Raw genomic sequence first — 25,287 nt, 5'->3', positions numbered from 1 at the left:
CAAGCGCTGTAAAAAAAAAACAAACGCGCCGAGTCACTTGACGTTTATACCTATTCTAATCGAAGGCTGACGAAACCCAAGCGAGAAGCGAAGGCAAATAAAGAACAAAGGCTGGCCACCAACACCACCAGCAGCGCAGCCAGTGATGCCAGAAAACTTTCCCAATAAATGCCACTTTTCGTGAGTGTTCGCTTAAAATTTCGTCACAAATGGTAGGCAGACACAAAAGAGCGCTGGAAGAAAAAATAGCTCAGCCGTTAATAGACATTACGTGGGGCTCAGTGCATTCTCGTCAATGAATCGTTATTGATTTGAAACCATTCTTTGGATGAAATTTGTATTAATTTTGTAAACGTAATATTTCAGTCAGTTTTAGCATTTTTTCTATTTTAAAGGTAAAAATTATAGAAGATGCCTCTAAAGCCGGACTACCAAAACTAAACCAACTTGTTCGATTTTCGTCATTCTTGTGTCAAAGTTGAAAAAGAAAAGAAAAACACCTAAACTTTTACAGGACTTTCTTTCAAATTTATCAATGATGAGTTCAAGCGATTTTGTAATCATACTTTTTTCTGTGTTGGCTAGTCTTTTATTTTTGTTTTCATTTTCTTTGTTCACCTGCAGAACATGTTTTCTCAAGTGGCTTAACACTACACCGCTTAAAAATAGTGCTTAGGCGCGCAATCACCAGAGCGCTTACACGTACACTTTTGGTTGTTGTTGTTTTTTTTATTATTTTAATACCGTTTTGTTGCAGTTGTTTTTTGTTGTTGTTACATAGAAAAAATCAATGCTTATCGAGTAATTTTGTTTGTTTGTTTAACGCTACACGGTTTGTTATGTATATTTTTTTTTATTGGTATATATTTAATGCTAGGTAATAAAACGCAAACCAAAAAAAACAAACATTCATATCGTCATGAATAAAAAAGACATCGGACACATACCCAAAATCAAAATCAAGTGTTTTATCACGCGCGCGCACACACACATACACTTGAGAAAATCTTACACCTTATAAATTGCTGCTGTTGTGCCACGCCTACTAAGACAGCGGGCGTGGTCAACGCATGTGTGCTATTGTTCTCTCCTCCTCTTCCTTCTCGTCTAAGCCACACGTTCCATCGACGAGCTCAGCTTGCGGTCATCGCGCTGTGCCAACGTGTCCTGGAGAACGACGACGACGAGCGGGACACTGCCGAGGACCATGCACACGCCCATGCAGTAGAAACAGACCTCGTAACCACCGGACAAATCCCGCAGGAGACCTATTGTGTGTTTGGAGAGTTGTGGATGTGTTTGTGTGTTGAACAAGTGTGTCATTTTTTGTGTTTTGAGTGTGTGTTTTTTTTTTAAAAATAATTATTTTCATATGCAATTTTAAGGTTAGGTAGAAACGTGACGAGGTGAAGGCGGAAGACCACGGGCGAAGATGGCGGACGAACGGGCGAATACGGAACACGGAAAGAGAAAGAAAGAGAGAGAAAACACAACGATACAAATCTGCTCAAGTGCTGAAAAGGGAGAGGGTGTTCGATCGAAGACGGGACGTTCTTTTCCGTTTGAGAATTGAAATTGGTCCACGTCCGCGGATCGAAACGGTTAAAAACCTGCTAGTGGTGGCACCGAGATAGCACCAATACTCTGAAACATCCGCACCAGCCCGTAGCTCGAGCTGATCCGGTCCGTCCCGAAGAGGTCCGCCAGAAGCACCGGCATCAGCAGGTACCAGCTGCCCAGGCACAGTCCGTAACAGCCGGCGCTGACGGCGATCACGATCCACGCGTCGGACGAGGCGATCGTCAGCACGGCCGTGCCGGCTCCCAAAATACTGCAATCATTTATTTGAATACTTTAATGAGGAATAGGACAATAGGGAAAAATAGAATAACCTTACCAAACAATGTAAGCCTTCTTCCGGTCGAACAAATCCAAATCAGAAAGCCAGCCGAGCGTCAGGCGTCCTATCAAATCAAGTGCGGCACTCACCGCCACGAGATAGCCGGCCTCTGTTTTGGTGTTACCTAGGGAAAGAAATAAAACAAAATAGAAAGTTTAGTTGCACTCAAAATAGTGTTCCCCACATAGCAGCATGAAAATTCAGGTGGCAGTCAATGTTTGGTCCAAAACAACGTTTTACAGGAATCATGCAACTAACACAGTGCATTACCGTCAAACCGACTCGATTTCCATGCAGCCTACCCTCACACAACTACACGCAGAAAAATGTTTTGTAGAATCAGCCTGTACAAGGTTTGATTCAACAAAATATTTTGTTGAATATAATCAACAAAAACTTTGCATTGATTCAACTCTCGAATTTTGTTGTTTGAAATCGGTACATTTTGTTGAATTAAAGCGGTATTTTTGTTGAGTCTACTCTCATATTTGTTGATTAAATTTTGTCAGAAAGTGCGTTCAAATCCGATTTTTGTTGAAACAACGATGTTTTTTTTGTTGAAATAATTCCGATTTTTTTCAATTTAAGACTAGTGATCTATTTGAAACAACAACAAGAAATATATTGAAATAATTATTTGCATTATTTATTGTAATTTGTATTTTTGATGAGTATATATATGTTGCATGAAATTTCTGCCTGAAAATTTGAAGGCATGGTTTGCAGTCAGCTGTTTATTGGTTTGCATGAAATTCATGGAACACCCGAAGGGACCATCCACAAACCACGTGGACACTTTTTTGGAAATCGCAACCCCCCCCCCCCCTCGTGGACAATTGTCCATACAAAAAAAAACTTTTTGTATGGAGCGTGGACGCCATACCCCCTAAAGTGTCCACGTGGTTTATGGATGGTCCCGAAACTGAAAAACTGATACGGAAAAATTTCGCACACCTTTTCATGCAACAATGTGGTGAAAAGTTTGTTAGTGTTAGTTGAGATGATTGAGAGGTTACATGAATTTCCCGTCTGAAAATGTTTTCGAGACTTGCCGATCACAATATACGATATCTTACATGTTGAAGGAAACATCGGTAGACAAGCTACTACAAACGAGTATAAGTCGAGCCAAAACATATGCGCCAGCATTCTCGCGCCAGTATTCGAAGCTCAACTTGACAACTTGGCGACGAAGCGTCAAAAATCAATGCAGTGTGATTTGTTGGCGATTTTTCGGTTTAAAATTCATGCTGAATCGACATATTTACGAAGATGAAAATAACGTCCAGCCATAAAGTAAAACCTATACCTTTCTTTAGTAAGAAAGGCAAAAAGTAAATCGTTCTAAAAATTGTTCGGGATTGCCGATCGATGTCAAATTTGTTTCAGATGCTCACTCATGGTCTGTACTATGAATGTAGGAAGAAATTTCGGATAAAATTAGAAACGAAAAATGTTGGCGAAGGTCACCAGGTGGGCTTTTACCTTTTTTTAGAGATTTTTTTTTCTTATGTTAGGTTAATCAAACGGCCCTAACTCCAGAACCATTTTATGAATCTGGATGAAAATTTGGGAGGTTGTAGAGCTCGAAAAGCGCAATTTTTGAGATGTATAAAAGATATGAAAATGAAAAATTTGGAGCATATTTTCATTTGAAAACTGTGTATTTTATTGAAAAGTCTAGCCACATCCGAAAACAGATGGATATTTCGAAATTTGAGCGGCAACTCGCCCAGGTGCAGCACATTAGCTTTCATCTGCATTTTGAAGAATCAAAATCGGATTCAGGGGAGCTGAGAACGACGCGACACAAAAGTTGGCAAAATTTTACCACACACGAACATCACTCGATCTCCACGGAATTTATTTTCTCAAAATTCTAGGGTTGGAGATAGGCGAGTTCCGTCAAGATGAATCGATAGAGCGTCGAAAATCAATGCAGTGTGATTTTTTGGCGATTTTTCCGATTAATATTCATGCTGTATCGTCTTATTTACGAAGATGAAAGTGACGTCCAGCCATAAAGTAAAACCTATACTTTTATTTAGTAAGAAAGGCAAAAAAAAAACAAGAATATCAAAACGCATCCTTATGATCGAAAACAACTTTAGTTTTATTGCTACATTTTTAAATGTATGTATCCGCCGCACTTTTATCCTTGACATCAAATGCAAATAAAAAGATTAGTCCGCCCCTTCTCACGCCGTCCTTCCTCCTTGTGCCACCTCACTGTAACAGCTGCTACTGCCCCGGTTCCCTCCGCACGTGATCCGATCCAGGAAGGTACAGTGCGGCACCACTTCCCCCACCCACTCCGGTTCGATCTCGCTGATCGTTCGCAGGTAGTTCGTTCCGGTGGAGACCAGCTCGGTGAAGAGTAGATAGCCGGGTCGCGCTCGGCCGTGAATCACGCTGGCCGGGTGAATTCGGCACCGGGTGCGATTGGCCAGCGTAAGGTAGCTGTTGTCACGCTGCAGTTCGGCAATGTTGCGGTACAGCCCGGTCAGCAGACACTTGACTATGGGGACGGGATCGTTGCCGCAGGACGTGGGGGGGAGTCCAAGGGATCGGCAGATGTTGGCCAGCTGGGTTCGGACGGCAGCGGCGTGGCTGAGATTGCGCTCGAGCAGGAAGTTGTCGTGGCACCAGCGTTTGGGTTCGTCCTTGGTTTTGAACTCGTTGAACACGTTCAGAAGTGTGACGTGGTCGCCACATTTGGCGTGGAACTTGGCGTGGGCGGTCAGGACTTGTTCGCGCTTTTGGCTGGTGTTGTAGAAGACGTTTTCACCGGAGAGCATTGCGACGATCGTGAGAGCTTCTTCGAGGCAGCCGTAGTCGGTGGCGCTGAGCAGGATTTTGGCGTATTTTGGGTCGAGTGGGAGTTTGGACATTTTGCGACCGAGGGTGGTGAGGGCGGGTTGATCTACGGACATGATCGCGCCAAGAGCTTTGAGCTCCTGCATGGCACTGGTCAGTGCGTCGGCAGGAGGTTTGTCCAGGAAGTCAAAGTCGCGACAGTTGATGCCGAGGGCGAGCAGCTGGAGGGTTGACGAAACGACGCTGCAGCGGAGAATTTCCGGCGTGCTGGTAGCAGCCATTGCTTTGAAGTCTTCTTTCGAGTAGGTTCGGTAGCACTCGCCGTCCGCCGTACGACCGGCTCGACCCGTTCGCTGCCAAGCTTGGGCCCTGGAAATCCAGGTCACTTTGAGGGAATCGATTCCGGTGACCGGATCGAACGTTCGCACCTTCACCTTGCCACTGTCGACGACGTACTTTATGGCCGGGATGGTAATGGACGTTTCGGCAATATTCGTCGCCAAGACCACTTTCCGCGTGAAAGGCGGTGCCAGCGCAAACGGATCCTGCTGGCTGTTCTGGGACATAGCTCCGTACATTGGAACCACGAGCATTCGCGGCAGGTCACGATGGTTGATGGCCTTGGCCAGCCGGCGTACCAGGGCGGTCGCCGCTTCAATCTCCTCCTGACCCGTCAGGAACACCAAAATGTCCCCGTCGTCGTTGCAGTTTTCGTGAATCTGGAAAATCGTCGTAATGACCGCTTCCAGGTAGTTCGTATTGTCCATCGACTGATAGACCTTCACCTTGAAGTTGCTTCCTTGCAGGTGCATAACAGGGCATTTATTAAAATATTGTGAAAAATGGTCCACGTCCATCGTGGCCGACATCACAATCACCTTCAACGGTACCAGCATCTTCCGCCGGGTCTGCTGCGCCTTTTTCACGATCCCAAACAGCACATCCGTCGCAATCGTCCGCTCGTGTGCCTCGTCAAGCACAATTATGTTGTATTTCTTGAGCAGTTGATCGGATAACGCCTCCCGGAACAAAATTCCGTCCGTCAGATACTTTATCTGCGTGTTTGCCGACGTCGCGTCCTCAAAGCGAACCGCGTACCCAACCACATCCCCCACCGAACATTCCTGCTCCTGGGCAACCCGTTTCGCCACCGTAATCGCCGCCACCCGCCGGGGCTGCGTAATCCCAATCATTTTGCCCTCGCCCACACCGTCCTCGTACAAGTACTGCGGAATCTGGGTGCTCTTCCCGGAGCCCGTGTCACTCAGCAGAACGAGCGTTTGATTCTTCTGAACCGCTTCGACGATCTCGCGCCGGACGTTGGCGATCGGAAGCGACTGCCGTTGAGTGGCCAGACGGTTCGGCTGCTTGAAGCCACCGCCGCTGTTGTTGGAACTGTTTGGGCCGCTCCCGGGGTAGGCTCGTTTCATCGCGAAATTGGTGCTTATCCTGAGAAAGGGAATTGTTATACCAGCGGCCCTTCGTCGCGCAATAAAACTTACCTTCTCTCTCTTTAATCACGATGAAAATTTGTTAAATTTCGCACGAACATCGAAAAACACGACCGCCCCCGTCAGAACAATGAAAACAGATGAAAAGCATGGCACGCAATTTGACAGAAAAAAGAAAGTCAGAAAACGTTTTTACTGAAATCTGTCTAGTTTTGTTTCAGAGTGTAATCAATTAGTGCAAACACAAACACATTCGGTGGCGCCATCTAGCAGTTCAGCTGAGATTTTTTCTTTCCGATTCAGCAAAGACGCAATCGAGAAATGTTGCATGCAAGCATGTAACTTGTACGGAGTGAACAACCATCCGCCTCCATCGCATTTCACAGTGTTCCTGGAGACGGACATGATTTACAGCGTTAATCCAATGTTGGTGCAATGCTCGTCATTTTCCGCTTTTGTTAATACATAGTAATATTTTTCAAACGATTTTTGTCTAGTTTGCTTGAAAAATTGCGGGACCGTGGTGTAGGGGTAAGCGTGGTTGCCTTTCACCCAGTCGGCTTGGGTTCGATCCCAGACAGTCCCGGTGGCATTTTTCGAGACGAGATTTGTCTGACCACGCCTTCCGTCGGATGGGGAAGTAAATGTTGGCGCCGGTCTAACCTAAAGGGTTAGGTCGTTAGCTCAATCCAGGTGTAGGAGTCAGTTCGAATCCCGGGGTGGATGGAAGCTAAGGTGTCAAAAGAGGTTTGAAATTGCCTCAACAATCAAGCCTTCGGACACTTAGTTTCGAGTAGGAATCTCGCAATCGAGTGTAATTTGATTTGAACGCAAACGCGAATAATTTGATTTGATTTGAAGTGCAACCAGCTCAAATAAATTTTAAATGGCATTCCTTTGCGATTGAAATGTTGAGGTCTATTAAAAAATCATTTGAATTTCAGTCAATTTTTGAAGTACAGTACCACATTACTTAACTCCATGTTGCACGCACACACTCTCACTTTTAATTTCGCGATACCTTTTTTTTCGTTAAATCTTCCTTTTTTAAAAAACCTTGCATTTGCAATGATTTTTCCATTTAACATTTAATTGAGATTTTGAAATTCTGGCTTAAAATTTAAATTTTCATATTTTTTAGGAGTCTTGACCACGACCAGAGTTGAGGGAAAAACTTTATTTAAATATTTGCATCGCCCTTACCAAAACATATTTGTTTTCAGAAATATATGACACATTCTCCATTTTAATTATTTATTCGTTGTTTTATTGTTCCAATCGTCAATCACAGCTGGAATAACAATAAGAAATGTTTATTATAACTAAAACATTACTAAATCATTTTGCATGAAGACATAAAGGGTCGAAATTGATTTTTTTCACTCCGTTGCAACGTCCCGGAGAAATCGATGTGGCAAATGGAAAGTTCGACTTAACACATGTAGCCCCAACGGGGTCAAAAAAGTTGGAAATGCATTTTCACCGTCTCATACAACACTTGGAAAAAAAGTTGGAAATGCCTTTTTTATTATAACTTTAGTTAGACGCATCTGTTTTAAATCTACCTTGTTGGAGGTGATTTTTGACATTCTTCCGGATCGAATGCAACAAGAATCATCCAAATCGGTTGAGTTTTCGCCGAGATACAGCCGGATGAAGTTGCATTTCCAACTTTTTTGACCCCCTTGGTGCTTCGCGTAAGTTTTGACCCCGTTGGTGCTACAAGTGTTAAAGCGGGACCACGCGGTCGCTTCTTATAAATTGAGTTGTTTCCATGTATTTTAGATTTTGTATTCTATACATGCAAATAACTCGTATAGGCATTTGGACGGTGTTAGCTCTGCCGAGCTTCGGTGACCCATTTCTACGCAGGCTAGCCGTGCGCGAGGTACCTCAGCTTGAATCGACAAGCCCCGCCCTAAAGATCGTTTGCATCAATCGGATTCAACCGTTATTTTGAACAACCGAGCCCTTGTCAATTGTAATGCAGAAAAATTAATTGACAAGACAATATTTTTTCGATGGATCAACTATGGTCCCCTTGGAACGAGCTGTCCTTTCCTGTCAAGAAGGGCCGCAAACATATTTTTTTCAAAATTGATTTAACACTGGAACGCCCAACGCATGTCCAACTTACACGGACGCCCAAGCCTCCCAAAAAAGGTGGAACGGTAACTTCAACTCGCTGGTTCTCGGGCATTACTCAACCAATCGGGACGATTCTTGTTTCCAGTGATTTGTTAGAACTTCCTAGAACTTCGCAGAACTCAATTTGATCTAATCTGTAATTACTGCGACAGAAAACATCGTTCCACTTTTTTTAAAAACGACTGCCTCCGCGGAATTTTTGGCGATTTTTTTTACACTCGAAAAAAAAGTCGTTTTTGATCGCAAAAATTACAGATTTGATCAAATTAAGTTCTAGAATCATCTAGACATCCTAACAAATCACTGGAGAGAAGAATCATCTTGATTGGTTGAGTTAGGCCCGAGAACCAGCGAGTTGAAGTTACCGTTCCAACTTTTTTGGAGCCTTGGGCGTTGGAATGTTAAAAATCGATTTCAAATCCCTTGCGTCATTGTACTCAGAAAAATATGCTTTATCGTTGTGAACAATAATTTTCTGGTCAAGTCAAGTAAAATTCGTGTTCCTGAGTCAATTTCACAATGGAGCGCTTCCATTCGAGCAGTTTTTACTTTTTTCTACAATGTATTCCTTAGACTGGTTGCAACGCGGCTCTACTTTGTTCTATCTGTTTCATTTTTCTAATAGAACTGAAACAGACCACCCGCAACGCGGAGTTGCAGTTTTATTTTTCGAGCAGTATTTTGAAACCGGAATAAAACTGCTCGACGAGTTTGTTTCAAACGTGAGACGATTTGGAACTGGAATAGAACTCAGTTTCAAAAAAAATCAGATATATGGAGATATCCACGTATTCTTACACACACACTATGATGCTGTGTTGATAATCATACGCACACAATTAAAAGCATTTTTTTGAAACAACATTTAGATCAGCGCGTTGCGAGCACCGTGTTCTAGTTTCATTTCCGCCAGTTCTAAAAATTTAAAACTGCTCGCAATTTGAAACAATTATAAAACTTCGCGTTGCAACCAGTCTTATGGGAGAACTTTCATTTCTACCACTTGAATCGGGTGCTCCATTGAGCACCCGCAGTCGAGCAGTTTTTGACAGTTCGCTCCATAAGAAATACATTGTAGAAAAAAGCAAAAACTGCTCGAATGGAAGTGCTCCATTGAAGATTTTCTTTAACTTTTTTTTTAAAGGGTGTAAATGGATGAAAATAAACATTTTTATGCAAGTTTCTATTTGGGAATTGACTCAGGAACACGAATTTGATAAAATTATCACCAGAAAATGGGATCTAAGGGGTGCCCCGAGAAAAAAATACTCCCTAAAAAATCACAAAAGGGATGCCTCAGAGAGCATTCTTTAATTGCGTAACGAAGTTGGAGGGGAAGGTGTGGTCGGTCCATGTTTTTTTTTTTATTAATTTGTATGGAAATTTTGTAAGGAACCATCCACAAACCACGTGGAAACTTTTTTGGTAATCACAACCTTTTTGATTATTGGGTGTTTTTTAATAGCCCTGACTCAAGGCGGTTCCAAAACACCCAAAAAGCAAAAACTGGAAATTTGGTTTATTGGACCTTTAAAAAACTCCAGATATTGTTTCACTAAAATGCCATTAACTCCCTTCTGGTTGAACCTATTGGGATGTTTCACCCTTCATTTTGTTGCATTTTTCAGCCCTTCAAATGCATTTTGTGTTTTTAAATTTAATTTTCTTAGTTACAGCCATTTAAAGATTTTTGACGATTTTTGACCTTCAAACTTTGTGTCCCAATTTGCCCCACTTTCCATTGACCTAGAGTGGTCATATTTTGGCCAGATGCAGATGCTCCGCTTCAGGTAGTAGAGGTGGTCTCGCTCTTAAAAATAAAACCTTCTGACCATGTTTCCAGAACCCCAAAATCCCTCACTCACCTGCAGAGATCGCGTACGCCGGCAGGTAGTAAAGCATGTACGGACATCCGACCGACATCAGCCCTACCGACAGGCACATTAGGATGAACGTTGCATCCTGCAGTAGTGATATGTCCAGGTATCTGGAGCGGGAGCGGGAGAAGATGAAGCAATGTTAGTATGGCTGTAGTTCTAAAGTGTGCTCGGTATACTCACTGGCTAATCTTCGCCAGCAACCCATTGCCGTACTCCTCAAACTCCTCGTCCAGGATGTTGGACACGGGCGTCGGGATGATCATGCTCTTGCTCAGACCCCGGTTGTTGTTGTGGGACAGCGAGGAAAAGTTGTTGCTTCCGTTGCTGATGCTGCCGTTTGCGTTGTTTTCGATGGTTCCAGTGCTGCCAAAGTCACCCCCACCGATGGTCAAATCCAGCAGTCCAAGGCCACCCCCGGTCGGCACCAGCTGTTGCTCCGCAGGTTCGGTCTTGACCGGCGGCCTCGAGTCCTTGAGCGAAGACTGCTGCGGGTGGAACCGGTTCCGGTTGATCCGGCTGCCGCGGTGGGAATCGAAACCGCTGCCACTGGCACTGCCGCGGTTTCTGTACACGAACGTCGAATCGGTACTGAGATCTTCAACCGAGTGCAGAATGCTACAGCTTTTGATCGATGCGATCGGCTTGAGGAAGATCGCGTTCGACACGATATCTTTCAGTTCGTCTTCACTTTCTTGAAGCGTTTTGTCCATGACGTTCACTAGAAAAACGGAATGTTTGGGGCAAAGAGAGGGGGAAAGGGGCGCACCGGAAGCAGCGGCAGCATAAGAGGGGGTGGTGAGGGGACAAAACATTCGTAAGATTATCGACTCATTTGGGCTCAAAGTTCAAGAGTTCAGGTAGTTTTGGTTGGTTCTGTTTTTTTTTTTGCTCTACAGAGTTGAAACGCATAACGCGTAACGTTTTCTGAAAGCGGCGGGACTTGATTCGCGGGACAAATGTTCATCTTTTTTTTCACTGCCTGACCAAAGGAGGAATTGCATTGCTCTAGAAAGTATCCTTGGGAACACGTGTTCCTAGATGAGGCGCGCGACAAAAACTTTTACCCGAAACGATGTTTATCTGATCTTTTCCTTTTGTCGCGGACACTTAACGTCGAACGGACCAACGAAACCGACTTAACGATTTGACGACGAAGCGTGACTTATACCGGACCGAGTGTAAACGGCGACGTTCGATATTCCGAAGGGAAGGTTCCCGCTTCGCGCGGCATCAGGTCTTTTTAGGAACGCGACGTTCCGCGGCGAATTAACCGATTGAAAAACTTGCAAGTATTTATATAATATGGATTTCATGTGGTGATATTGAACTCAATAGGAAAATGAAACGGAAATGGTTGTGCATTTAAGGGTGTAAAATGACAAGAACTTAGGGTAGTTTAGAAAATTAACAGCATTTCAAGATTTAAGTAATGCAACTCTCATTTTTGCCAGTGTGTGTGCCAATATTTAAGAAATAAATTTGTAACTGGCAAATGTGCGAGCTTTACAAACATAATATAAATTATATTTTTTTGGTAAGAGTGCATCTTAAAGGGTGGCGTACTTTTGTTTTACTTTCCTGTTTGTTCAGATTCATTGGGATTTTCAAATTTATTCATCAAACAACTGCAAAATATTAACCCATTTTAAACAGCTGATTTAATTAAACACAAGTTATTCAAAAAAGTAACCTATCCTTAAATCATTTTCAAAATGGATAGAATTTCCAATGTCCATAGGTAAAGGTATTTTTTTTATTAACCGCAACTTTAATTATTTGGTTGTCGGTGCCTCTATATCTATAGGATACAAGCCTAACCCGACAAACTTTGTTCTGGCTTTTTTCGTTTGTTGACGTTTTAGCCTTTTTGCTTATTCAGTCTCCTTTGATCAAAATTTGGTTTTACTTAACTTTTTCCATACAATTAGCCTTTGCTCTGGAATCGGTTCCAGAGTGGCCAAAATGTAAATTACAGTCGACTCTCTGGTTGTCAATATCCAAGGGACCGTCGAGGAAGAGAATCATCAGTTTACAGAACGATGCAAAATGAAAACTCGATTGAAAATATGTTTTTCTTGGTACTCAGCTATGGAAGAGAATCATGGCAACGTCCAGCAAACAAAAACAAACTAATGTCAAATACCCTTCAAAACTTCGTTTCGCAAAGAAAAATGTCTATGCAAGCCATGAGATAGTGACAATATTGACAACCAGAAGAGATTTTTAAAGCAAACAGAATCCAAGGGACTGTCGAGGAAGAGATCCTTCAAGCAAGAGAAAATACCGAGGAATAAAGCCAATCGAAGTATGCAGTTTGAAGGGTCTGAAGAATTCATCGATAGATAGAGCAATATTGATATCGAGAAGATCGACAGCCAGAGAGTCGACTGTAGTTCGACGCCAACATTTCAAAAAGCATCATGTACAAACCATGCGTTTTGAGAAAACCGCATTTGAATGTTGAGCATCCATTTTCAATTCCCATTTTAATATAAAAGTAAAATAAGATGTTCTAATAAGAACAAACGATGAAAAACGTTGCTTTTATTGATATTTGATCATCCAAATTCAATAAAACATTATTTCCGTAATTTTATTTGAGAAAAACAAACATAACTTCTTTTGAAATCACCAACGTCTATATCACCCTGCTGTCATTGAGGGCCCCGCTTTGTTATGATTCGTTTTTCTTCGCCGAATGTACATGGCGCTTTTTTCTTGTTGCTTTTTTTTCGTCACGAGGTTCATGTAGTCTTTGACAGGTTGACAGGGCTATATAAACAGGGACTGCTGATGGCAGAGATTTTGTTTGTAACTTTATTTAAAATCATGATTAAACAGACTTAACTGAAGTAACTTTTGGTCATTTTTGGTGGAGAGATAGCTTATTAGGAGTACTTTCAGAATATGCAATAATCCAGAAAGTGTCAAAATGTACATGATGCCTTTTGAAATGTTACCGTCGAGTTAGCGTATAAACAATGCAGTAACAAGCGTACAGGGTGGCCACCTCGGGAAAAAACCGGGAAAACCGGGAAAAAACCGGGATTTTTATCAACCGGGAGAAAACCGGGAAAAACTCGGGAATTCGACTGAGAAACCGGGAAAATATTTTTAGTTTATATAAAAATTGACAAAAGCCTCTTTAACCTTCCTACGGTATTGGGGTCTTTTTCGGCCTTTTTGAAAATTAAATTTGCCATAACTTTTGCTATATACATGCTAAAGCCTTGAAATTTTCTGACATTAAATTTATAGTATAAATACACATTTCACAAAACAAACAAATCTTGGACGACCCCTAGGGGAGCGTCCATAAAAAAAGTTACTTTAAAGGTATTGGGGTCCTTTTCGACCCCAAATTTTAAAAAAATGTCAAAAATCCAGTTTTTGACCGATTCCGGTTCTTTTGGTCACACATGAAAGCTTAGAACGTCCCCTTTCCGAAACCGACCTGGAAACCCGGATTTGGTCACTGTGGCCACCGGGAACCGGCTACAACCGAAACATGACCTTTTTGAGACCCCAACTTTGACGACCTGTATCTCCGGCAAATTTCAACCAATCAGGATGCTCTGGGTTGCATTGGACAGGTATTTACCTGTACTTTGACCACAAATATTAATATCAGGGCCAGGTGACCTACCGGTTCCGGAAATCCGGAACATCCGAAAAGTTCATGTTTTACTGTTTTTCACATATATGTGATACCAATACTCTCATGATAGTTGAAATTGATCCATGAAACTTACTAAAAACACAATACACGATTGCCAGAACCACTCTGGAGTGTTAGTGGCCACTTGCGGGTAACCTGGAACCGGTTCCCGGGTACCCGATGAACGGCCAACTTGACTTTTTTGGTGAAAACCCATCATGTTGCACATCAAACTCCATGAAATTGAAAGATATGTCCATCTTTGGTAATACCGTTGTTCACTGACCCATTCTGGCCAATCTGGAGCCGGTTACCGGTGGCCCCTTGGGGACACTTCCGGAATATGAGAGAAACCCTATCATCCGACATATCAAACTTCATGAAATTGAAAGATATGTCAATCTACGGTCATGCCATTGTTCCCTGATCCATTCTGGCCATTCTGTAACTGGTTCCCGGTGGCCCTTTGGGGACATTCCCGGAATATGAGAGAAACCCTATCATCCGACATATCAAACTTCATAAAATTGAAAGATATGTCAATCTACGGTCATGCCGTTGCTCGCTGATCCATTCTGGCCAATCTGGAACTGGTTCCCGGTGGCCCCTTGGGGACATTCCCGGAATATGAGAGAAACCCTATCATCCGACATATCAAGCTTCATAAAATTGAAAGATATGACAATCAACGGTCATGCCGTTGTTCACTGACCCATCCTGGCCAATCTGGAGCCGGTTACCAGTGGTCCCTTGGGGACATTTCCGGAATATGAGACAAACCCTATCATCCGACATATCAAACTTCATGAAAATAAAAGATATGTCAATCTACGGTCATGCCATTGATCGCTTATCCATTCTGGCAATTCTAGAACTGGTTCCCGGTGGCCCCTTGGGGACATTCCCGGAATATGAGAGAAACCCTATCATCCGACATATCAAGCTTCATAAAATTGAAAGATATGTCAATCAACGGTCATGCCGTTGTTCACTGACCCATCCTGGCCAATCTGGAGCCGGTTACCAGTGGTCCCTTGGGGACATTTCCGGAATATGAGACAAACCCTATCATCCGACATATCAAACTTCATGAAAATAAAAGATATGTCAATCTACGGTCATGCCATTGATCGCTTATCCATTCTGGCAATTCTAGAACTGGTTCCCGGTGGCCCCTTGGGGACATTCCCGGAATATGAGAGAAACCCTATCATCTGACATATCAAACTTCATGGAATTGAAAGATATGTCAATCTACGGTCACGTCGTTGTTCCCTGATACATTCTGGCCATTCTGGAACTGGTTCCCGGTGGCCCCTTGGGGAAATTTCCGGAATGTGAGAGAAACCCTATCATCCGACATGTCAAACTTCATGAATTGAAAGATATGTCCATTTTTGGTAATGCCGTTGTTCCCTGAACCATTCTGGCCATTCTGGAACTGGTTCCCGGTGGCCCCTTGGGGACATTCCCGGAATATGAGAGAAACCCTATCATCCGACATATCAAACTTCATAAAATTGAAAGATATGTCAAGTTACGGTCATGTCGTTGTTCGCTAATCCATTTTGGAAATGGTTCCCGGTGGCCCCTTGGGGACAATCTCGGAATATGAGAGAAATCCTATCATCCGACATATCAAATTTTATGAAATTGATAGATATGTCAACCCAAGTAACATTTTTTCCAAAAGTTCTACAAGAGCTCTTCAAGATAGCTACAGTATAGCAGTTTGGTCCGCGGTAGGATAAAATTCTCTTCAAAACTTCTTCAGAAATTTGGAAGAGCACTTGAAGAGAGTTTTATCCTACCGCGGTCCAAACTGCTATGCTGTAGCTATCTTGAAGAGCTCTTGTAGAACTCCTGGAAAAAAATGTTACTTGGGAAGTTACGGTCATGCCGTTGTTCGCTGACCCATTCTGGCCATTCTGGAGCTGGTTACCGGTAGCCCCTTGGTGACACTTCCGGAAAATGAGAGAAACCCTACTATCCGACGAATCAAACTTCATGAGATTCATGAATATGTCAACCAAAGGTCAACGAACAATTGCATGACCGTAGGTTGACGTAGTTTTCAATTTCATGAAGTTTGATATGTCTGATGGTAGGGTTACTTTCATATTCCAGAAGTGTCCCCAAGGGGCCACTGGTAACCGGTTCCAAATTGGCCAAGATGGGTCAGCTAACAACAGCATGACCGTAGATTGACATATCTTTCAATTTCATGAAGCTTGATATGTCGGATGATAGGGTTTCTCTCATATTCCGGGAATGTCCCCAAGGGGCCTCCGGGAACCAGTTCCAGAATGGTCAGAATGGATCAGGGAACAACGGCATGACCGTAGATTGACATATCTTTCAATTTCATGAAGTTTGATATGTCGGATGATAGGGTTTCTCTCATATTCCGGAAGTGTTCCAAGGGGCCACCGGTAATCGGTTCCAGATTGGCCAGAATGGATCAGCGAGCAACGGCATGACCGTAGATTGACATATCTTTCAATTTCATGAAGTTTGATATGTCGGATGATAGGGTTTCTCTCATATTCCGGGAATGTCCCCAAAGTGCCACCGGGAACCAGTTACAGAATGGCCAGAATGGATCAGGGAACAATGGCATGACCGTAGATTGACATATCTTTCAATTTCATGAAGTTTGATATGTCGGATGATAGGGTTTCTCTCATATTCCGGAAGTGTCCCCAAGGGGCCACCGGTAACCGGCTCCAGATTGGCCAGAATGGGTCAGTGAACAACGGCATGACCATAGATTGACATATCTTTCAATTCCATGAAGTTTGATATGTCGGATGATAGGGTTTCTCTCATATTCCGGAAGTGTCCCCAAGGGGCCACCGGTAACCGGTTCCAGATTGGCCAGGATGGCTCAGCGAACAACGGTATTACCAAAGATGGACATATCTTTCAATTTCATGGAGTTTGATGTGCAACATGATGGGTTTTCACCAAAAAAGTCAAGTTGGCCGTTCATCGGGTACCCGGGAACCGGTTCCAGGTTACCCGGAAGTGGCCACTAACACTCCAGAGTGGTTCTGGCAATCGTGTATTGTGTTTTTAGTAAGTTTCATGGATCAATTTCAACTATCATGAGAGTATTGGTATCACATATATGTGAAAAACAGTAAAACATGAACTTTTCGGATGTTCCGGATTTCCGGAACCGGTAGGTCACCTGGCCCTGATATTAATATTTGTGGTCAAAGTACAGGTAAATACCTGTCCAATGCAACCCAGAGCATCCTGATTGGTTGAAATTTGCCGGAGATACAGGTCGTCAAAGTTGGGGTCTCAAAAAGGTCATGTTTCGGTTGTAGCCGATTCCCGGTGGCCACAGTGACCAAATCCGGGTTTCCAGGTCGGTTTCGAAAAGGAGACGTTCTAAGCTTTCATTTGTGACCAAAAGAACCGGAATCGGTCAAAAACTGGATTTTTGACAATTTTTTAATGTTTGGGGTCGAAAAGGACCCCAATACCTTATGTGTGATTTTTTTTTTAATATCAAGGGAAGGTTAATGTACTCAATATGTTCTTTTCTCAAATAGAATATTATTCCTGTTATTCTAAATGAAGACTTCGCGAAAACTATGTTTGAATTTGTGTAATAGATTGTGTATAGAATGCTTCTTGGTTATGGATGATTTTTCTTTTGTATCCTATGATATTTTTACATGTACATGTTACCCTGGGAGTACCACGAGCGGTTTCAGGTGGTCCGGAAGACAACCCCGTAATGGCGGACATATGTCCCAAACTAAATATTTAACAGACAAAAAATATAAAATTGATTTGAAGCAACAAACTAACAACCATATTTAGGGTGCAGTGAGTTACGGGTGAATTAAAAAATATTTAAATGATAAACCTATAATTTGCATTCGTTAAGCAATTTTAAGAATTTGAAGTAAAGTTTGTTGTTTTTTTTTTCTACGAATATTTGTTTCAAATTTACAAATTGTGCCAACTACCATATAGGTATTCAAAACATTCGAAATGTTAGTAAAAATATCTTATGTTTGAACGAAGTTGACTTTATAGCTGTCGGCAACCATTGCTGGTACCAATCACTAGCGTTTTCCTTTTATCTACAAGGAGCTTATGTTTTAAAATTTGGATATTCTCAATTCGACCTTTCTTTGCTAAAATATTAGTTTTGCATAAAATTCAAATCAGGATTTTTTTTTAAATTTAAAGATCAAGATTTTTCTTTCAAATAGTCACACAAAATACACTCTTTTAAATATTTTTCGTGGCCTCAGCAACAAAAGCATGGATCAAAAATGTTCAAAATTTAAAGCAGTTAAGAATTTTCTCAACCATTCTTTTTTTAGAGATAAAATAGAATTATTCTTTATTGAAAACAGCTACAACTTCTGAAAAGTACTATTAAGTAGAATGTTTAAATCTAAAAACAAAACAGTTCTTGAAAATCTTTTGAATGTATATTTTGAGCAGTTTAAAAAATCTCTGTTTCAAAAACAATTCGTCCGTCATCAGAAATTTACATTTAAAAAAAATAATATGGGATATGTATGTAGAAATGAAAAAGTCAATGAAAATTTGGTTTACAAAAGGAATATCTCTGAATTTATTGACATTTTAAGTAGATAGTTTAAAAGAAATAAAGAAATACATTTTATTTTGAAGATTTACTAAGAAAACCGATTTAAAGAAACGACGTTGTTTGGCCTATCCAGTACAAGTAAAAAAATTTTTTTTTTTTCAACAATATTTAATTTAGCATTGAAACACATTTTTAACGACATTTTAAATGCTTTATAAAATTCAGGTCTTAATCAAGCATCAATTGAAATTTTCACATCCGTGCAAAAAAATAAATAAAAAATATAAAAAAGCAATAGTCTCAACATTTGAATACAAAAAGTTTTTAAAATGCATTTTACACTAGTTCAGTTATTTGGCAATCATTAGTCTTCAAAAAATGTAAGATTTAAGGAAAACAAAAATGTCAAAGAAAAAAAACTTTTTAAGATACTAAAGATCGACCATTTTCAAAAATTCAAGAGACTACCCTAGTAACATTTTTAAACTTACTGGTTTTATCATGGTTCTGACAACCCTCATACGACCTAAATAGGCTTTTATGGCCTACTTAAAACCTAAAATGTTACTAGGGCATTAAATCAACCCAAACATGCTTAAAATGATTCTAAACGCAAAAGAATGCACTTTAAACAGATTTCAGCTGAATGCACTCAAATTTCCATTTTGATGTTTTTTGAAAAAATATGTTCAACTTCAACTTTCAAGGGGGGTACAAAAACTTTAAATAAAATTTGTATCAGCCTTATGTGTTGTTGAAAAAATCGCACAAAGGTAATTTTTTTTACGATTTTTAACATTTTGTGTTTGAGGTTTTATAGAACTTTTTTTCAGTAAAAATTATTTTCGAAAAATTCCAAATTTTATTTTTTTCCCATCAATGTATGTATGAATTTACCAAAGATAATAAATCGATAAAAAAAGTCTCAAGGTACTGATTTTTTTACATTTGTATAGCACTTTTCCTGCACTGCTGCCAAAGTGCATACATTTTTGTTTGGACTAATGAAGCGAAAAGACTTAAAAAAAAGTACTCACATAATATAAGCCAAAAAATAATAATTAATTAACAGAAATTGATAATTCTAGGAAGAATCTTTCTTCTTGAATTCACAAAAACTTTTTTCAAAGAAAATTTATGAGCATTTATATAAATGTTGATATCAATGTATTTTTGCAAATCTTTTCTTGTAAATTCCCTTTTCTGCTTTCTAATAATAATTCATGTTATTCTAAAAATAAAAACTTTTTTATTTTGAGTTTGTAAAATCTATAGAGCATGATGATGAAAAATCCCAATCATTAAGGAAATTAGAGGTTTGGATTGAAACAGATAAAAACGGCTTCGTTTACAACTTACTTTCTTTGTTCTCAAGATATTTGAAAGGAATTCTTTAGAAATTCAAACTTTGAAACAAATTTATGCGTTAAAAAAGTATGTTAATAATAACGTTAGCCTGAAAAACATTGAAATTTGGTTTAAAAACATTCCAGAAAATTTCTTCTGGTATCGGGAGAAAACCGGGAAAAAACCGGGAAATTGAAAATCGAAATCTAGTGGCCACCCTGAGCGTACCGATCCGTTGTTCCGTATTGAATTGATTCGCGTTCGAATCTCTTAGAGCAGGGATGCCAATTTTCCGTAGAAGGAATTTTTAAAAAGTGATTTTGTTTAATTTTGTTAGGGATTTTCGTGAGATTTTTTTCGGGAATACGTGTTGTTTAACTGGGCTGCTTTTTGACTGGGCCGTAGCCCAGTTAAAAAGCAGTAAAACGTCAAAAAACAAAACAAACCGAAACGACCGAGGGGTTAATGGATGCAAAAACCATGTTCAACAAATAAAAAATCTTTTTTCATACTTTTATTAAATATCATGTCATAATTAAAGAAATATAAAGGTGAGAATTGTAAATACATTTGAGTAACTTATTATTTTTTTATTTCATCTGAAAATATTATGCATCGGTGGTACCCTCGTTATTTTTCGTTCAGCTCAGTTAGCGAGCAACATTCGGTGACTGGGCTACTTTCTCAACCCAGTTACCAAACAAGTACTGTATTTTTAATTGAGTGATAAGATTATTTAATTCGTTGGCACTGAAGTGAATACCTCATTATTTTTTCCCTAATTTTTACTCTAAGAGGTTGTATTTCAGTAGCTGTAATTCCAAACTTTAACCATTTTGAAACAAAATTGAATGAAAATGTTCCGATAATATTTTATAAACTCATGTTATTTTATTTTTTTAATTGTTTTTGACATTGACTGTTGTCTCCAAATAAAATCCATTATCATTCAGTAACATTAATTGTGCCAACATTTCGAAGCATCTGAAGCATTCACGCATTGTAATCACCCTTTTTCGTATTTAAATTAAGATAAAGTATGTCAAAAAATATTGAAAAAATCTAGAAATTTATCACAAATTTTGTAGGTTCCTTAATTCTTTTTTTTCAATTCCAGTCTTTTGCACTTTTCAAGATTTTTTTATTTTTATTTCGAACTGATTAAAAAATAAATTAATGAAATGAAACTGATGCAAGTTGGTAAAGAAATCAAACCAAAACAAAACCAAAATAAATTGATTACAAAGTCAGAAAAATTTGGTAGTTACACACATGGTTCAAATCTCCCGCAAGCTGTATGCAACGCGATGCACATTCGGCAGATCGTTTATACCGATTTCATGTGTCTTTTTTATCTACTGTCGTTACGAACAGCCAAGATATTTGATCTGCAAAAAATCTAAAAAAATTATAAGCAATTTATTTTCAGCGAAAAAGGTGGGATACCCTTACTGGTATGAGTTTTTATTTGATTTTTGAATGATTTTTTTTGTACTGGACTTAACTCGAAAACGGCCGAAACTTTATCCCTAACCTGTTGTGAGAGGGGTGACTTGGGAGGACCTGCTTCCTTCCGGAAGGGAGAGGAACACAACCTGCTATATTGATTCCCGACTGTGCGTACCGCAACTCGAAATTAGGTGTAAGCTGGTGGAACTTAAAGAGTCTAACGTGGAACCAAGTAAACCTAACCAATCGCACGATGCAGATGAGGAGCTGATCACAGACTTAAAAGGTTGACTGAGAGCTAATCCTAACGGCAAATTGAACGAATCGAACTGAAGTTAATAAAGCAATCGCGACCTACACCTTGAAGAACTGTTCAGCTCTACCTTGTTTAGTGCTGCAACTGAAAGCCAATTGAATTACTCTAATCGATCTCGCCTATCATTTGGATGGTTGCTTTTTGAGGTCCACAAGAGATTAAGGCATACAGGGATCAAACACGGTAACGATGGTAAGAACACGACATTCACCACCCGAGAACCTTCAGAGTACCCCCAGGGGTGACCCCGACAGAGTTCCGGTGAGTGAGTGTTCTGCTTGCGGAACTTCCCGAACTTACCGAGCTTGCTGTCGATCGCGTTGGCGCGGTTCTTGTCACGGATCGCATCATCCAGGAACAGATCTTCCAGACAGCGACGGCTCAACTGATCCTCGGACGAGCTCAGGTGGCCGAGGTTCTCCTTAAAGTCAAACCGAGTGTCTCTGGATTGAGCGGGTTTCTTCTGAGCAGAGTCGTCCCAAGGGCGGTACAGGGCACCGGAGACGCAAACGTGCAGCATGCAACCACCTGAAATTTGAACTCGTAAGACATTGCTTCTTAAAGGGCAACCTTGTCCAAACTCACCCAGAATCAAAATGGTTCCATGGAATCCAAACGAATGGATGAGCCGTTCGATCAGCGTTGGGAAGATGAAACTCCCAGCGGCCGTCCCGGATATGGTGATCCCGTTGGCCAGGGCTCGTCGCTTCTCAAAGTATTGCGACACGATAACGATTCCCGGGGTCGTCGACAATCCTCCCCCAATCCCCGTCAACACTCCAAACGTGAACAGCAAATGTACCAAACTCGTTGCAAAGTAGCTCAATGCCAGACCCAGACTGCAAAAGACCCCGCCGGTGATGACGACCACCCGACAGGAGAACCGTTGACACAGCGCACTCGAGACCGGCGCCAGCGCCAAACACAGCGCGGACAAAATGGCCGGAATCCACGAGGCGGTCGTGGCCGACGAGTCGGGAAAGTTTTCCATAATCTCCACAAACAGCACGCCGTACGACTTGACCAGTCCCGCCACCCAAAACTGCACCGAAAAGGCCCCGAAAACGATGACCCATCCGTAGCCCCCGTCCGGCGGACCTTCCTCCTCTTCGTCCCTGCTGCTCGGTTCGGTGGTAACCCGTAGCTTGCGCTTCAGTTGTTGTTTCTCTCTGAAATGTAAATATCAAATCATCAAGAGTTCGATGCATCCACGTGGTCAAAAGTGGTACGCACCTCTTGCTTCTAATCTCACGTGACTTGGCGATCAACGGGCGGGCAGTTAAGCTCGACACAGTCAAAAGATTGTCGTTGTCGTCCTCGTCCAGTTCGGCGGATAGTTGCGGTTCAACTGCGGGAGGAAAACGTGGGTTAAAAACAAGAGATTGAGACTTCTACGAACATAATCCAACCATGACACCCCTTGCTTTTTCAAACGTGGGTGCGCATTAGCGTGGTTCACGTTTCTATGAAAAAGACAAAAGTTGTTATTTTGTCTTGCATCAACCGGAATTTCGTTCTTTTATGTCCCCAGAAGCACTCCTGAAAATTTGAGCCCATTTGGTAAGGTCTAGGAGCTCCAGTTTTAATTTGAAATTTATATGGGATTTTGATTTATTTTCCATGGGAAACTATCTTTTTTTACATTGTATTAGGATTTTTTTTTTATAAATCGATGAAATTACTTGATTCTTATAGTAGGAGATAGGTTTTGAACTGGGGAACAACTTTGTAGAACATACCAACATGCTAGGAAGTGACCCTTTAAAGATACAGATACTTTTAGATGGTGGCTGGCCCCTTCAAAAGCCACCATCTAAAAGTAACTGTATCTTTAAAGGGTCACTTCCTAGCATGTTGGTATGTTCTACAAAGTTGTTCCCCAGTTCAAAACCTATCTCCTACTATAAGAATCAAGTAATTTCATCGATTTATAAAAAAAAAATCCTAATACAATGTAAAAAAAGATAGTTTCCCATGGAAAATAAATCAAAATCCCATATAAATTTCAAATTAAAACTGGAGCTCCTAGACCTTACCAAATGGGCTCAAATTTTCAGGAGTGCTTCTGGGGACATAAAAGAACGAAATTCCGGTTGATGCAAGACAAAATAACAACTTTTGTCTTTTTCATAGAAACGTGAACCACGCTAGTGCGCATGGTTGCATAAGATGACTCCAAAGCATTTATAGGCGAAAAGGATAATCGGACTTCTTCTAAAAGTTTATGAACTCTGATTGTATATCGCAAAATACAATGTTTCTTCAATGATTTAGATGATTGGTGAAATTGACTTTGAAATTTCTAACAAAGATTTAGTTTATGGATGGCTCCCCAGTAATTGAAGAGTTTTAAAACAAACTTTAAACTAATCTGGGGAATGATAAATATCACGCAAAAAATTTCACACTTACTGCCATGTGGCTTGCTGGGCTGGTAGCAAAGGTCGAACGCCAACGACGAGGGTCGCAACAGGGTGTTGTTGTTGTCCTTGAGCCCACCCGCGCCCTGGCCCTGGGCAGTGTGCAACGGAGTGCAGATGAGCGTACTGCTGAGAACTCCCGTGCCCGGGTACGAGTCCCGTTGCTGCCGGTCCAGGAACGCATCCGGGGCGTTTCCGCCGCCACCGGCCGTAAGCAGCGTCCCGTTGGCTCCGATGCCACAGCCACCCACGCCGAGGACTCCACCGTCGACAATTCCTCCGACCGGGGCCGATTGGATCGAGAACAACGAGCCGCTGTTGTCGCACTCGGCCAGCAGGGCCGCGTTGAGTGGGGCCCGGCAGTGGTCCGGCATCGACGGGTGATACACGGCGTGCAGGAACTTGTTCTCGTACTTTGGCGCGATCTCAAGCTCGTCCGAGATGAGGCTGTGCGGCCTGTCGGGTTTGTCGAGACAGACCTCCGATGCCTGAGATTAGATGAAAAGAAAAGAAATTGAACATCATGAATTAATTGACAAACGATTGAAAGGTTTTGCAGCATTATAGAGCTATTCAAAAGCAAAAAAACACAGATTCTGATCTTTAAAAAAACATTGAAAATTTATCAGATTTCATTTTGAAAATTCTTTTAAAAAGTAAACGTAGATCTTAAAGAGTTCTTTTAAATTTCTATTTTTTCTAATTTATCCTCATTAAAACCCTCTACTTTTCTGAAGTCACTTAATCCCCTTCCCCCTTCCCTAGAAACAGATTTTCAACAATTCGGTATCCGGAATTCAGTACATTAAATTAACATTTAGCACCTTGCGTCTCCATCAAAATTTACTGGGATCTCATTTCGGTGCAGAAGCATGGTAGTTTTAGTTAGGTTGATATACCGAAATCAGATTTTTTTTTCGGTCGTATCTCAGAATCCTGTTGGGTCGGAGGACGTGTTACGTTCCATACAATTTTTTTTTTGAATAGTAACGACAAACATTCTGAAAAATCGTAGAAAAAAAAATTCAGCTGTGAGTTGGTCCCGAATGCTTGACATCAGCAAATGTGATTTTCTAATGATCTATAAGTGTATTCAGCTATTTTTTAGAATGGCTTAGTATTTTTCGTTAAAAGTCCAAATTGGTTCAATCGGTCCGGTGATATTAGCAGTTGAAAAAAAAATCCCAAAGATCTAAAAAATGGGCTATTTTTGGACCACTCTAATCACAAAAAAAATAAAAACAGTTTTTATTACCTATTTTGATCTGAACCCTACTGATTTGACGTGGAATCGCTGATTTATATTTCATGAAATCTGC

At 41.0% G+C, this 25,287-nt stretch overlaps 2 protein-coding genes across 2 annotated transcripts in view; both read right to left on the bottom strand.

Moving 5' to 3' along the window:
- Positions 1-552: 552 nt before the first annotated feature.
- LOC6035933 overlaps positions 553-25,287 on the bottom strand; it is a 52,482-nt gene continuing 27,747 nt past the window's right edge. Inside the window, exons 2-10 of the mRNA XM_038251205.1 lie at positions 23,961-24,456; positions 22,782-22,896; positions 22,134-22,717; positions 21,849-22,076; positions 10,377-10,914; positions 10,182-10,303; positions 1,898-2,024; positions 1,611-1,831; positions 553-1,268 (exon numbers count right to left, since the gene is read on the bottom strand). Coding sequence (XP_038107133.1) covers positions 1,108-1,268; positions 1,611-1,831; positions 1,898-2,024; positions 10,182-10,303; positions 10,377-10,914; positions 21,849-22,076; positions 22,134-22,717; positions 22,782-22,896; positions 23,961-24,456 — 2,592 coding nt within the window. The 3' untranslated portion in view covers positions 553-1,107. The remainder of the gene's footprint in view (positions 1,269-1,610; positions 1,832-1,897; positions 2,025-10,181; positions 10,304-10,376; positions 10,915-21,848; positions 22,077-22,133; positions 22,718-22,781; positions 22,897-23,960; positions 24,457-25,287) is intronic.
- LOC6035935 (ATP-dependent RNA helicase DHX33) lies at positions 3,990-6,735 on the bottom strand. Its single transcript, XM_038251206.1, has 2 exons — positions 6,220-6,735; positions 3,990-6,166 (listed from the first exon to the last, which is right to left on the bottom strand). The coding sequence occupies exon 2, from the start codon at positions 6,145-6,147 to the stop codon at positions 4,099-4,101; it is 2,049 nt and encodes a 682-aa protein (XP_038107134.1). The 5' UTR covers positions 6,148-6,166; positions 6,220-6,735; the 3' UTR covers positions 3,990-4,098.

Source organism: Culex quinquefasciatus, chromosome 2 (genome assembly GCF_015732765.1).
Source record: "Culex quinquefasciatus strain JHB chromosome 2, VPISU_Cqui_1.0_pri_paternal, whole genome shotgun sequence".
NCBI lineage: Eukaryota > Metazoa > Arthropoda > Insecta > Diptera > Culicidae > Culex > Culex quinquefasciatus.
Note: the sequence above shows the minus strand (reverse complement) of the source record. Positions and strands in the feature narration are given on the sequence as shown.